Source organism: Chlorocebus sabaeus, chromosome 12 (genome assembly GCF_047675955.1).
Source record: "Chlorocebus sabaeus isolate Y175 chromosome 12, mChlSab1.0.hap1, whole genome shotgun sequence".
Lineage (NCBI taxonomy): Eukaryota > Metazoa > Chordata > Mammalia > Primates > Cercopithecidae > Chlorocebus > Chlorocebus sabaeus.
In genome coordinates, this window is record NC_132915.1 from 4,607,037 (window position 1) to 4,622,200 (window position 15,164).

Sequence of the window (15,164 nt, forward strand, 5' to 3'; positions counted from 1 at the left end):
GGCCCGCAGGGTTGCTGGTGAATCAATGAGTAACGTCTAACTAGTCAGCATGGAAAATAATACTTTTAATCCACCAATTATCATACTCAAATCCTCTCCTTTTCCCTCAGCAGTAAACACTGAGCAAACTATCCACGATAAATTAACATATTTTCCTCCATTTTCTTCAGCAGTTTTTTCCAAGCAGCCGATACTTAAAACAGAGCAAATGGACCATCAAAAACTGACCTATGCTCCAAATGGGAGACTTTGGGAGAGGAACTGCCTGCAGCGGGCTGAGGGGGGCTGGTGGCCTCAGTGGCCCCTGGCAGGCACATGTGCACGTGCACACCACCCCTAGGCGCGGGCTAGTTGTGCGGGGCGGGGAAGCTCTGGGTCTTTTGTGATCAGTGTGTCCACGGATGGGTTGCCCCACTCCTTCCCGGGCTCAGATTCACAGCCGGGAGCCCGGGACACAGCGCCTCCTCACAGACTCAAGCACAAACCCCTCCCCACCTCTGTCCCCATCTCCATGCCTCCTGCAAGCCCCAGGTGCCCATGACAAAGCACCTGGTGGCCCCTGGGCTCTTGGCACTGTCTGCCCTCATCTTGGGTGGCATCAGACACCCCCCACCCCCAGGGCCCCCCGGCCTCTCCATGGACCTCGGGAGGGGCCTAGAGTGTTTAGGGGCCTCTCCCACCCCTAAGGCCAGTCACTGAGGTGTCGGCAGTGCATACTTCTTCCCAGAAGACAGGCATTCCCCAACAAGCTGTGTGGAGCACCACAGCCTCTGATAGGGAGGAGGAGCTCACAGCCAAGCTTCACCCCCAGCCACAAGCACATCTCTGCAGCAAGAGGCTTAACATGAACGGGAACCACCTAGTGCCAAGCAGGAAATCTGTCCCCTAAGGCGCTATGGAAGCCTCCCGTCATGCTTCACTCCCATTAAAAAAAGCATCTTACAGCTGGCTTTCTGATCAATATTACATGAACATAATATTGCATGTAAAACAGTAACATATGAAATAAAATACGGCCAATTGATTTAGCAAAAGCTCTTTTCAATCAAGCCCTTAATCCACCTTGACCAAGCCCCCCATCTGTCTAAAAGCAGGCCTGCCCTGCGGCCTCCACCTGCCACTGAACAAGCCTGGGGTTGTGTCGAGCAGTTAGCAGGGCGGCCCTGGGTTGCCCATCGATTCTGGAAACCAGAGCCTCAGGCAGATCTTGGGAACCGAGCGGGACCCAAGCACGGGGTCCATCTTCCTCAGTCCAAGTCACTGCTGGACAAGGGACCAGCCGCACACACCCAGATATCACTGCCCAGCACTAGTCAACCCCCCAGGATCCCCAAGTTCAGGTTCTGCGATCAGGCAGATGGAGATTCTGGGCCTGCCTCTGCGGCTTCCTAGCAGTGTGGCCATGTCCAAGTATAAGCCCTCAGAGCCTCGGTTTCCCCATCTGTGCAATGGGAATCTGCAGCTGTCATGGGGACTGGGAGGGTTGTGCTCCCCTGTGGCAGCTGCAGCCCTCTATATGGGCTCAGGGGCACCATGGAGGGGTTACAGCTCTGCCCCCTGGGTTACCTGTCTGTAGTACATGTGGAAATTCCCGTTAGATTTCCACGTGAAAAAAAAAACAGTCTCGGCACATATAATTGAAAACCTGTGGTTCTGAGAGAATTTACCCAAAAAATATAAAGAAAAAGAAGCCCTTGATTGAAAGCAAAGCCCTAGTGGGACCAACCAGTCCAGCATCTGTACCCTGAGGTCTGCCCTTCTGCCCAGGCACAGGGGCGGCTCAGCACCAGCTCCAGCTGTGCGTCTAACTCACAGGCTCCCACCACCGTGGCCGAGGGCCAGCCCTGGGCCTGCCTGGTCCCCGCTCTTGGGTGCTGCTGGGTGGTGGGGCCCACCTGCTGGGGTTGTACTCCAGGGCGCCGACCTCCTCACTGGCCTGCAGCAAGTCCAAGATGCCGGCCGCCGAGCTCCCGCTCTCCTTCTTGACTCTGGCGTTGCGGCCGGGCTTGGTGTCTGTATCAATGTGCAGCGAACCCTCGTCCGAGGAGTCGTCACTCTGCTGTGCGAGGGACAGGGCTTCAGTCAGGGGAGGGTCTGGCCACCAAAGTGGCCTGGGAGTTGGGAGGGGGATACTTTTTCCCTTCAGGGACTAAACTAGGTTTTTTAACGTTTTCATTTATTTTAATTTATTTATTTATTATTTATTTTGAGATGGAGTCTCGCTCTGTCACCCAGGCTGGAGTGCAGTGGTGCAATCTCGGCTCACTGCAAGCTCTGCCTCCCAGGTTCACGCCCTTCTCCTGCCTCAGCCTCCCAAGTAGCTGGGACTACAGGTGCCCGCCACCATGCCCAGCTAATTTTTTGTATTTTTAGTAGACACGGGGTTTCACTGTGTTAGCCAGGATGGTCACGATCTCCTGACCTCGTGATCTGCCTGCCTCGGCCTCCCAAAGTGCTGGGATTACAGGTGTGAGCCACTGCACCCGGCCAGTTTTTTTAACGTTTTTAAAGAGCCACTGCCCTTCTGATGAACACTGCTGGGGTCAGACAGAGGCCCCTGGAGCTGACAGGGCTGGATGGCCGACACACAGACACACGGGTCAGACGCGGGTGCCAGAGCTCTCTCAGAACCACAAAGGACCAAACTATCTTCACACTGTGCACTGTATTCACAGAGGAACTCTGGTTCAAAGGAACCCTTACACGAGAGAGCCCCAGTGTGTAACACATGTAAAGAGATGCCGCCGTGGTTGGAAGAAGAGGCGGGGGCAGGGCCTGCAGCCCCAGAGGGACCTCAGGCTGGAGGAAAGCAGTTAATACACTAGATCCTGATAACCTCCCCCCGCAGGGGGCCCAGTGGGGACACACCCCTCGCAAGCCCAGGCAGAGATGACCACTGTGTCTTAGAGTTGGACGTGACCTTAGAACACTCATGAAAGGGTGGGGTGAGGGTAAGGGGCCCGTTCGCCATCTCATGCAGAAACACCCTCAGAGACCACCCTGGAGTTACTCAAACCACGGCCTTGGGGACTGCCCAGAGATGGCCCCCGAGACCAAGGCGGGCCCGGAAGGCAGCTCACCTTGTACGCTGCTGAGTCCAGCTTTGGCTTCGTGACAGGCGTGGGCAGCACAGCCTTCTTATCCAACAGGACTGAAAGCACAGCAGATGGGAGTCCAGCGGGCAGCCTTGCAGGGAGCCAGCCACTCCGGGAAAACCTCTCAGGGGAGGGACGAGCCTCTCCCACACCCCTCCCCCAACACCCCCTCCCAACTCACAGGACAAGTCCCTTTTCGGGGTGTTTTTCTTCCTCCTGATGGGAAACTCGTCGATCTTGAGCTCGCCGTCGTCCGACACGTACTCATACTCATCCCGCACGGGCTTGGGCTTGTCCTCCTTGAAGTTCTGCAAGGCCCCGAACACACCAGGGCTCGTCGGGGGCCTGAGAGCCTTGGAGCTAGGGCAGAAGCGAGCGGGTCAGCAGCATCCACACAGCCCCAAGGCCAGTGGACCGGCGGGACTCCCAAAGGGTCCCCTGCCAGAGCCATGGCAGGATGGCCTCCAGGAGGCAGGTGATGTTGCTACCATTTGAATTTCCATTCGAAGAAGCCTCAGGTGAGTTGAGATGGGAGGAGGGCAGAGGGCCCAAGCCTCTGCAGACAGGAGGCAAGGCTGGGCCCTCAGTCCCCACGGTGGGAAGCTACCTGCCCACAGGAAAGGACACCCCCACCCCCATGGCCCCCTACACAATGCTGTGCCTCCCCCCGCACCACATTCAGGCAGTGCGAGCCCTTCCCCAGCAGTTTAGATGCTCAAGACAGTGACCCCCAACTGTCCCAGGGCCACTGGACAAGCTTAAGCCCTGCCTCCAGCCTGCCTGGGAATCCTGGCACATGCTGAATCGGTCTTTAACCAGAATAGGATCCAACTTTCCTGGTTTTTTCTCCATAGCTATGTTGGAAAAATAAACTCCGGGCCAGGGATACCGGATAGATGTAACGGTCTAAGAAATAGTGTGTAATTTGTCTCCCTGCCGGGGCGAAGGAGGACTACTTCAGAGCTTGGCCTGCAAGCAGCTCTGGCCTTTGCCTTCCCAGGGGTTTGAGGACAGGTTTCTCTCTCTATGGCAGCAGGGACAACAGGCTGAGGCAGAAAAGTCTGGAACTTCAAACAGACACAGCGCCAATCCGGAGCAGATGGAAGTGCAGACACCTGGACAGAGCGCCAGGTGAGGCTGCTTCCAGTGCTCTAAGTGAAGGGATGGCGCCCGCTGCCTTATGGGCTGGGCCACAGAACACACAAGTGTCCACGGGCTAGAGTCACACCGCTCTTTCTCATCTCCACCCTCAACTCCCTAGCACCATCACAGAGTGAATGCCATCTAATAGCTTCCCGGGAACCTAGAAGCAGAGTTTCAGATAAAGCAAGCGACATACCCAGGGCAACAAAGCTGGGCAGCCACAGGACCCTGCAGACCTGCCCCTTGGCTGAATGGCCTCACCTGTTGCCCTGAGCTCCCTGGCCCTCACAAGACTCCGCCTGGGCACTGCTCCCTTTCTCCACCACCCAGAAAGAGGCGTTCTCCTCCCATCTCTTCAATGAGGAAACTACAACCCGGCCAAGCCAATCCGTGGCTACTGCAGAAAAGTGGCCGCCCCTCCTGCTGGAACCTGTCTGACTCCAGCCAGGCGTGGGGCCTCAGCAGGTGACATGCCCCACGCACTGGTAACACACACAGGCCCAAGTGTTGCCACTGGAACCGTGAGGCTCTCGAGGTTGCCACTGGGCTCACAGCCCTCAGCACCCCTCACCTCACCCCGAGGCTCATCCAGCATGACCACACCACCCAAACACACCCCCTAATCTCTGCTCAGGGCCATCTCCAGGAGGCCCTCCTGACTCCCAGATGGGTCTCGCTCTCAGCACCCAGGGTCCCACGTTGGGTTCACACCAGGCCCTCCCCACTGGCACTGAGAGCCAGGACCCTGTTGCCCATGCACGTCCTCAGCACCAGCTCACAAGAGCCACATATCTAACATTCATGGAGTCCCACAGCCTCCATCCCTGACTCGGGGGCCCATCATCCCTCACTGCAGGTTGGCTGCATGCTCCAGCCCAGCCCCACCCAGGCGTGTCTGCTTCCTCACACCCACCCTGCAGGTGGAGCGTGGTGGGAGGCAGGGACGTGGCTCTGCTGGTGTCTAGGTCTGAAGAAGACGTGCCAGGAACAGGGGCTGCAGTCAGTGAGGTCAGCAGCTCAGAGGGAGAGGGGTCCCCAGAGGCGTGTCAGGCAAAGGCTGTGTGTGTATGGGGTATGTGATGTGCAGCATGTGTGGTTGTGTGTGATGCAGTGTGTGGTGTGTGTGTGTGAGATGCGGATTGCATGCATGGTGTGTGTGTGGTATAAAGCAGTGTGTGTGATGCAGTATGTATGGTGTGTGTGATGTGGGGTACGTGTGAGGTCACCCCTCCCATCCGGGCACTCACATACCTGAGGAGTTTCTTGTTGGAGAAAGAAAAAGAGAACTTGTTGTCTTTGTTCCCAGCTAGAGGTGACTTCTCTAGCTTCTGCTCCTCTTCCATCTTCAGTAAGGAGTCGGGTTTGCTGTTCTGAAAAGCAAGACCAGGGCCGTCTCTGAGCCCCACACAGAAGTGGGGGGTCAGGACCCCGACTAGTGTCAGTGGGAAGAGGCAGCTGCTGGGAACACACCTAAGGAAAGTCACCCATAGCTCTGGTGGCCACCCAGGCCACTGTGGGGTGCTCAGGGGCCTGCAGCCCATGGAATCAGTGTCTCGATGCTGCCTGGCCCCCAGGGAGTGGGAATGAAAACCAGAGTGTGGACAGTGAAGGGAAACACTGTTAACATACAGGGTGACACATTCAGCCTCTTGCATCCCAACAAACTCAGAGGAAGGCAGTCCATGGGTGGTCACACGCACCTCAGACCCACATAACCACACCCCATGGTACTACCTACTCAGGACAAGCAGACACATGTCTGCACATTCCTTCACACACATAGGGCCTCACAGATTCATCTCTGCTCACATTCACCAAGCTGACACACGCACACGCATACATGCACACGTGCATGTCTCACCTTGTATTTCCACTTGGCCTCTGACTTGCTCTTGGTTTGCTCTCGAATTTCCAGCCTCTCCACATCATTCTGCATGTGAACCACGTCTTTGTTGGGCACACTCAGGACACTCTTTGTGGCCTAGAAAAAAGGGCTGCTGTGACCCAGAGGCAGACATAGAGGGCCGGCGGGGCTCCCTTGAGTCACAGATTCCCTGTCTCTTTCTGGCCCATGTGCTTGCAGTTCAAGTCTCCATCCATCTACCCATCCATGCATCCATTCACCCCACCCATCCATCTACCCATCCATGCATCCATTCATCCACCCATCCATCCATCCATGTATTCATTCATTCATTCATTCACCCACCCATTCACCATGCATTTGTTCATCCAGCTACTCTTCCATCCATCTGTTCATTCATCTGCCCACCCGTTCATCCATTCATTCATCCCATTCATTCATCTACCCATCCATCCACTCACCCATTCGTTCATTCATCCATCCATGCACCATACATTCGTTCATCCATCCCTCCATCCTTCCATTCGTTCATCCCATTCATCTAACCACCCATTCATCCATCCACTCATACATTTATTTATCCATCTATCCATCCACTCATCCATTTATTTATCCATCTACCCATCCACTCATCCATTCATCCATTTGTTCATTCATTCATTCATCCACCCATCCACTCAATCATCCACCCATTCATCCATCTACCCATCCATTCATTTATCCATCCATCGGTCCATTCACCCACCTATCCATCCATCCGTTTGTTCATCTATCCATACATGTATTTGTTCACCCATTCATTCATCCATCCATCTATCCATCCATCTATCCATCCATTCATTCCTCTATCTATCCATCCATTCGTCAATTTATTCATCCACCCACCCATTTGTTCATCCATCCATTTATCCACCCATCCATCCATCCATTCATTCATCAATTTATTCATCCACCCACCCATTTGTTCATCCATCCATTTATCCACCCATCCATCCACCCACCCATTCATCCACTCACCATTTGTTGATTCATTCATCATCCACCCATCCATCCATTCATTTATCCACCCATCCATTTGTTCATCCACCTTTCCATCTATTCATCTATCTATTCATTTATCCATCCATCTTTTCATTCATCTATTTATTCATCCATCCATCTACCCATCCATTCCATCCATCTATTGTTCATCCATCCATCCATCCATTTATTCATCAACCCATCCATCCACCCACCCCCCAACCATCCGTCCATTCTTTCATCTATCCACCCAAGGATCCATTCATCTATCCATCTACCCATCCATCTTATGCACTCATCCATCTACCCACTCATCCATCCAACCCTTCATTAATCCATCCATCCATCCATCCATCCATCCATCCATCCATCCATTCATTCATCTACCCATTCATTCATCATCCATTCATCTACCCACCCATTCATTTATTTGTTCTTCCATCCATCCATTTATATATTCATCTATCGATCTACCCATCCATCAATTCATTCATGTAGCCATCTATACATTCATCTATTCATCCATTCGTTAATCCATTCAACCATCCATCCATGCATCCAGTCATTCATCGATTCATTCATTCATTCATCTGTTCATCCATTCATCCATCCATTCGTACATCTATTCATTCATTCATCCATTCATCCATCCAGCCATTTAGCCATCCACTCATTTGCTCATGCATTCATTCATGCTTGCCCTGTTAAACAGAACACAAAAGTGTCCCACTACACCCCTGTGATACTGGCCCTGAAGTGTCCTGGCCCCCAGGAAGTGGATAACAACCTCCTCCTGGCAGAAGCTCACACTCAATGGTGCTTGATCTCAGGAGTTTATGATCCTGAAGCCCAGACCTAAGATCCTCTAGTCAGAGTAGGTCTTCAGGGCTGGGCCCATCTCTCTCACTGCCCACAGGGGCTCAGACTATCAGGGCAACCCTGGTCCTGTCCTCACCCCTAAACCCCCTCCCCTCCAATGGCATTCTCCCTGTTGTTTCTGCACAGACACCTCATCTACCTTCAGGTTTTAACCTCAATGCCTTGGCCCCAGGGAGGACCCAGGGCTTCTTTGTCCCATGGCAACTACTCATCTGGCTAGGAAACCTAAACTAGACATCCCTTCCTGGAAAACCAGCATGCCTCCTCCACCAGGTGGCCCTCTTGGGTGCCACCTCTGCCACAGCACACACACATTGTGTTGCCTTCCTCAATGAGGGCCCCTCTCCAGGCCCACTGCTCTGTGGCTTGCTGGCACAGCCTGTCCACTCTGGGGGGTCTGGACCTGGATGCAGCAGGACTGGGTCAGGACCAGGCAGGGAAGTGCATCTTCTGGGCAAACTGAGCCCACAGCAAGAGCCCAGACCCCCACATCTTCCCAGGTGTCCCCGGAGAACAAGGACAATGGGCCCTAGCTATCTCCATGGGCCTGGCCCCCAAGAGATGCTGCAGCACCTCTGGTGCTGAGGTGGGGAGTCAGGGTGAGGGGGGCCCACCTTGCCCTTCTTGGGCGGCTCCATCTTGGTCAGTGCCTCCTTGGTGTGGGCTTCGAGCAGGTCCAGGTTGGGGATGGTGGGCGAGGCTGACTCCCGGGACTTCTTCCCTTTCTTCTTGCCTCCATCTTTGAGCTTCAGCGTTTTGGGGGGCCTTGGGGGCTTAGGGGGCTTAGGGGGCTTGGGGATTTTGGACGGCTTGGGCATCTTCACAGTTTTGGGAGTCTTTTTTTTGGACACTTTCTCCAGGAGGGATTGAGGCGGGGTGGCCTCAATGGGAGACGGGGGCTCCTCCTTCTCCCGGTCCCCGTCACACACCTCATCTGATGAAGCAACAGTATTCACTTCCGGTCGGACGGCTTTGGAGGCATTCTGGGATACAGAAAGGAGAGGGTCACGTGCTGCTTCTGCCAAACTGTGGCCCAGGAGGGTCCACACACCAGGACGCTGGAGACCCTCACTGCCAGGCTGGTAGGGAGCTGTCAGTCCAGAAAGGCTCAGCTACCCCACACCATCATGTGACATACACCCAACCCACGCTGTTGTGTGACACACCCGTCACATGCCATCAGTCACTTGCTCTCCCCAAGGCTCTTCTGTTCTACCCCAGCACAGCGACTGAGGGCTCATCCAGGATCACACAAGCTGGGACTTGAGGGGCTAAGTCAGGGGCTCCTCCCACAGAGTGCCCTCCCCATGGGAGATTCAGAGAGGCTGGTGCCATCTCTCAGTCACTACACACTCACACCAGAACACAGACCCAGCCAGAGACCTGGGACCCTGAGCCCTCACAAAGGCAAGCTCGCCCAGGAAAGTACAGGGAGGACTGTCTGGGGCACTGGCCTTCCTGGAGCTGGCAGCTGTCTGTCAGGTTGGCTCCTGGGCCCAGAGAAAGACAGGCCGGCCCTCCCCCATCCCTGGGGATTCAGCCCAGCACCCGGACATGGCCCCACCTCACTGAGCCGGATCTCTTTGGCCAGGTCTTTGATGAGCTGTGAAGGTTTGAAGTGCTCCGGGAGCTCGTCCTCATGCTCTGCCAAAGCCTGCAGGACAACCGGGCCCAGGGTCAGCACCAGACACGTCCCGTGGCCCTGACCTACCCCTGCATTCTCGCAGGCTGTCGCCTGACTGCCGAGCCACTCTGATCAGCATGAGGCGAGGGGCTTCCCAGCCAAACTCTGCCCTGGCAAGAGGTCTCTGCTGTGAGCCCCCATCAATAGGGGGACGAACCGAGTACCAAGAGGACAAGCTTGCCTGAGGCCACCACCAGCCGGCCATGGAGTGGACATGGGTCCCATCCCTTCTTCCTGGTCAGAGGCCACTCCACCTGGTCACCTGGCTGAGATGAGCTGGGAGGGGCACCCTGGACTGCCCTGGGCCTTGAGACCTGAGGGAGGTGGCGGCTGCAGGATGGCCCTGGGAGTGCACTGGCTGCCTCTCCTGCGTGTCCCATCCATGAGAGAGGCAGGCTGCACACAGTATTCCCTACAGCCTGGCCTTCCTGAAAGCTGCCTGTAAATCTCCACTGGCCTTCTCTGGCCTGGGAGAGGGTCCTCCTCTCAGGAGCGGCCATAGTGCCTCTGCACAATGAGAGTCCCAGCAGGAAACACTGTCCCAGAGGGTGCCCAAGGCTGAGTCAGGCCTTCCCCTCCCTTCTGTAGCCAAAACCAAGGGAAGATGCTAAGGAACACAGGAAGTGGCTTCTGTGGGGGCGCGCATGTCGGGAAGAGTCACAAGGAGGGGCTGCCCGGGTCACAGAGCAAGGTGGCTGGGGCGCTGCACCCGCTATCAGGCAGCTTAGCTTCTGAGCTAATGCCAGGGCCAGCCACGAGGAGCTGACAGGGTGTCCCCAGCACTCCCTGTCCTGGAGCCAGCCACTCCCCTAGTCCTTCCCTGCCCCCACCAGGTTCCAGGCCTTTCTGTGCTCAGTGTCATCCCACCATGAGCCATCTGTCCTCCACCCGCAGACCCACCTTCCTCCCAGGAGGCACTGGCACCTGCTCACCCTCCTCCCACCAACTTGTGACCAAGCTGTGAGCCCCTGAGGGAGGGGGCTCTGCATCTACAGCTATCCTCCCCTAGCCCTCAGGTGGCCCAATCAGTGGACAGCAGGGGTGTCTGGGGCAAAGGCACACCCTGGGCCAAGCCAGGCAGGGGAGCACCACCATCCTTCCCAGGCTGGATCTCAGTGAAGCAGGACAAGTCCTGGACATTGTTGCTGGGTCTCCAGGGAGGTCCTCCCGCCTATCACTGCTCTCCTGCCCTAGGCATTTGTGACATGATTCCTACCTGCTTCTTTGTCCACGATCGGAAAGCACCATTGAGAATTTTAGCTCCTTGGACTAGATGAGGGGGCAGCTGCTTCCCAGATTTGTGAGAGCCTGGGAAGGAGACACTGGGTGAGGTGGGTGGATGCCCGTTGCCCACAGGTGCCTTCGTGCCCAGCCACACAGCCAGACCGGGGGACGCCAGGTCCAGCCTTCCAGAGGTCTCCCTCCACCCACGGCCACCAGCTCAACTGCCAACAGTTCCTCTTGGAACCTGGGGGTGCCCATCCTCCTGGTGGCCTGCCCTGCTTGAGGAAAGACTGGCCCTCCCACCATCCTCCCACTGTCTCACCCTCCAGGCCCCTAACACAGGCTGCCTGGCTCTCCTCACTCTGCCCAATACCCCAGCCCTGCCTGAGCAAGGGGCCACACATGCCAGGACCCGGGCCACAGGCTGTCGCCGGGGCCCACACAAGGTATCCCCAAGCACCTCTTCCCATCTCATGACGCCCCTTAGCACAGTGGAGGGACCAACCACAGTCCAGCTGGGAGGTGTGCTCCTGCCGTGGGCCTTCCTCCCTTTTCCCATTGGAGAGGGCTCCAGGGCTCCAGGACTCTGACTCACCAGGACCATGGCAGCTCCCTGGGTCCTCTCAGTCCTGGGGGCCAACTGTACTGTCGTCCACTCAGAGAGGGAGGCCCAGGCAGAGAGGATACGGCCACAGTGGCCTAGCTGGCCAGTAGTCAGGCTGGCCCTGTGGGGTGGCTTCCCAGATGCTGCCCTGATCCCTGCCTCCCTGGCATGAGTCCCCTGAGGGCAGGGCTAGACTCCCATCTTGGGCACTTCCTTCTGCCGGAGTCAAGCTCAGGGCTCCATATTTGGGGAGCAACAGGAAAATCTTACTGAAACCTGGCCAGCCACAACTAAGGACCATTTTACCTTCTCAAACTAGGGCCAGAGTGCAAAGGGTTCTGCATAAAAGAACTCTTGGCTGCTATCAGAACCAAAAAAGAAAAACTAAGAGCAACTTCTGGTGAAGGGCACACTGAGAAAGGAAGTCACACATAAATGCAAACTCTCCTGTAGGCCCCCTCATGCTGCTGGGCAGTCTGGAGGCCTGAACAGGGTGGTGGCTGCCAGGAGCCACCTGCTCTCATCTCTGACGGTATGGCCAGGCAGCATCTGGGACAGAAAGGGGCAGCCCAGGGATGCCACAGTGCATCCACAGAGGGCCAGGACCGAGCCACAAGCCTGCCTCACGGTCCAGCTGCCACACCCCTGAGGGATCCTAAGGAGACCCAGAGCCCACTCACACCCACTCCTCAGCTGGTGACAGAGCGAGGGCTCCACCTTCCCAATGTGGAGGGTGAAGCAGGTGTGATAGATACCTGCACCAAGGCCACGCACACTCGCCCCTCTCAACCCACAGCCCAGTGTTCGTTCTAAAACAAGGGACAGTCCAATCGGAAGGAGAGGCCCAGCCCGTTCAATCCAGTCCTGTATTATACAGATGGGGAAACTGAGCCCCAGGGGGCTGAGTCCCAAAGGGCCTTGCTCAGGCCACAGCAAGGCGGCACTCACACCCAGACAGTCAGCCCTGACCCAGGTCTGGCTGTCCCCACAGCCAAGAGCCCCAGGCGTGGACGCCCACCCTGGAGTGACCAGTACCTCTGAATGCCTCCAGCAGGTGCTTCCCCATGTACCAGCAGGCAGTTTCAAAGTTGGGAAACTGAGTCAGGCTGCCCAGTTTCAACCTCCTTTCCACTTCATATGCTCTGGAAGCCACCAAAGAGCAGTTCTCAGTGCACTGACCATCAAGCAGGTGACACTGGGCGTCAATCCAGGCCCCAGACACACCAGCTCAGGCCTCCCCACTGGGCCTTGCATAGCTGCAGAGGACCAGGGGACAACTGCCCTGGTGGCTGCAGGCCTTGGGGCCCATGAGAGCTCTGTCAGTGCCCAAGAAGAGAAGGCAGCAGCCTTTTAAGCAACCCCAACCCCAACGCCCCCAAGGGCAACTACAACCGTCCAGCAGCCACGTCCCTCAGGGAGCCGGCCTGCACGACCCCAGAGCCCACCTCCTCCTTCCCTCCACATCACGAAGAGGCCCACAGAGGCTGACGGTCATGTCCAGGCCACCCACAGGCGGGCTGTGGCAGGACTCAGCCCAAGGCGTGCAGCACCGACCCAGCTAGAGGGAGGACACTGCCCTGCAGAGCCTGAGGGCAGACAGCGCGGCAGGCACTACCTCATCTGCATCTCCACACTCAGGCTGTGGAGGAAATGTCCCGCGAAGGCCAGGCAGTCCACAGGGGTGAGCGTGGCATAGATCCAGCCTGGGAAAGAGAAGGGAGTGGCTGGTGCCCTACCTTGCTACCATGAACGGGCTTCTCATGGCTCCAGATCAGGGAGCAGTGGAGACCAGCACAGGCCTTCCCCAGCCCAGTCCAGGATCCAGTTCCTGCCTGCCTATACCTTGGTGCCCTGTCCACCTCTGCAGCTTCACCAGCAGCCTGGTGCCTCCCTGGGAGAAGCTCTCTGGCCCTGGTCCAACCCCAGCCTCCATGGAAGGGGGTCGGGAGAGAGGCTGTGCCTGAGGCGGCACAGACTAGTCAGGCCAGCCCCGCACAGACAGAGAAACCAAGGCCCAGAGCTGAGGGGACTCACTCAGGCCACTTGAAGGGGCAGTACTCAGAGACAGGAAGCTCCAGCCTCTGCCCAGCTACCCGGCCTCCCAACCACGCTCAGGAGCAGGAGACAAGCCCAGGGCAGCTGCATCGCCCCCCGAGCTGGGACTGGTCCCCAGGTTATCCTCAGAGACAGAGCTTGGGCCAGACCCTGGGAAATCCACAACTCTTTCCTAAATAGCTGTGACTGTAAGGAAGCCAACGGAGGGAGGAGGGACCCAGAGATTACAGAAGATTCTGAGGCTTATAAATCATTAAAATATGAGGGCTTCAGTTTGATACTTATTTAATATGAAAAAAAAAACCTATAAAACGATTTAAAAATCTGAACACCAATTGGCTATTTGATGATACTACAGAATTGCTGTTAATTATTCATTTTTTGAGGTGTGAGAACAGTATTGCAGCTATGTTACTTTAGAAGGAAAGGAAGTCCTTCAGAAATAGTGGAATATTTAAGTGAAACAGCAGGATGTCTGGGATTTGTTCTACCATCATCTAGGGGCACACAGTGGCTCATGATGGGCTTTCTCCCTCAGCACAGACTCAAAATGCCCCCTACTATTGCCTAAATTAGCAGCTAGCGCCCTCCTCCCTTACTGACTCTGATGCCGTGGCTGCTGTCCCTGCACAAGGCTCTCTGAGCTGGGTCTCCAGTCATGGGCTCGGTCACAGTGAGCCCAGCCAGGATGTGAAGACGGCTGACTGGCTGTGCAGCTCCAAGGTGGCCTCGGTGGTGAGGAGTGCTCACGCTGACCAGACAAAACAAGCTCCGTGGCTGGCCCCTCTGCAGGGACTGGGCTGGGGTGGCGGTAAGCTCCGGACAAGGGAGCAGGCACACCAGGGACGCTGAGAGACCCCGTGGTGGGGACATGGCTCAAGGGACAGGGCATTAAGCTTGATGAGGCCCAGCAATCCCTAGAACACGGTCCCCAAAGCTGCCCGCACTCACCTGATGGGATGAAGAGGGTCTGGCCCTGCTTGACGATGCACTTGTAGCATTTGTCGACCTGGTCGGCAAAGAACATCTCGCTGTGGTTAGAGGCAGACCGCCAGCGCTCATACAGGGAGATGTTGGCCGAGGCCGGCCTGATGAGATAGAAGGTCTTCTCCCCCTGCCAAGAGAGCCTGTTGGCAGAGCCGCCCATGCCAGGATGCGGGGGTAGGGGTGCAAGTGACAGGTCCCAAAGTGAAAAGTACCCTGCCCAGGTCCACGACTCCTGCCTGCAACACTGAGGGCACAGGTGCTTTGCAATTCAGAAGTGTGCGTGTTAGGAAGGTTCTGGGTATCTGGGCCCCCAGCACAGTCAAGGGCTAAAGCCCATAATCCCACATTACATTGTTTTGAGGCACTACAAATGGTGTGGGTGCCCAGGCTGCAAATAAAGCTGTAACTGGGTATCAAAAGCATTCCAGGTAGCTCCACTCTTGAGAGCCACTTGGATCCCAGGCTGGGTCAAATGATGCCACTGTGTCCCAGGCAGTCTTACGGCAGGCCCCAGGAGCGTTCTGCACTGGGAGCAGCGAGACCCCTGTCCTACTGCAATGGGACCAAGGCAGGTTCCGAGGATGCCCCAGTGACTTGGTCAAGGCCTCC

General features: G+C 56.3%; 1 protein-coding gene across 3 annotated transcripts in view; it reads right to left on the reverse strand.

Moving 5' to 3' along the window:
* The window catches only part of PHF2 (PHD finger protein 2), a 101,799-nt gene that overhangs the window by 10,465 nt on the left and 76,170 nt on the right, over window positions 1-15,164 (reverse strand). The window contains exons 7-17 of one of the 3 annotated variants that reach the window (XM_037998639.2): window positions 14,520-14,682; window positions 13,129-13,216; window positions 12,549-12,655; window positions 10,902-10,993; window positions 9,566-9,655; window positions 8,616-8,984; window positions 6,100-6,219; window positions 5,490-5,608; window positions 3,277-3,455; window positions 3,081-3,151; window positions 1,896-2,056 (exon numbers count right to left, since the gene is read on the reverse strand). In XM_037998639.2, coding sequence (XP_037854567.2) covers window positions 1,896-2,056; window positions 3,081-3,151; window positions 3,277-3,455; window positions 5,490-5,608; window positions 6,100-6,219; window positions 8,616-8,984; window positions 9,566-9,655; window positions 10,902-10,993; window positions 12,549-12,655; window positions 13,129-13,216; window positions 14,520-14,682 — 1,559 coding nt within the window. Of the gene's footprint in view, window positions 1-1,895; window positions 2,060-3,080; window positions 3,152-3,276; window positions 3,456-5,489; window positions 5,609-6,099; window positions 6,220-8,615; window positions 8,985-9,565; window positions 9,656-10,901; window positions 10,994-12,548; window positions 12,656-13,128; window positions 13,217-14,519; window positions 14,683-15,164 lie in introns of all 3 variants that reach the window. The other 2 variants (XM_037998640.2, XM_037998638.2) reach the window with 2 other exon arrangements.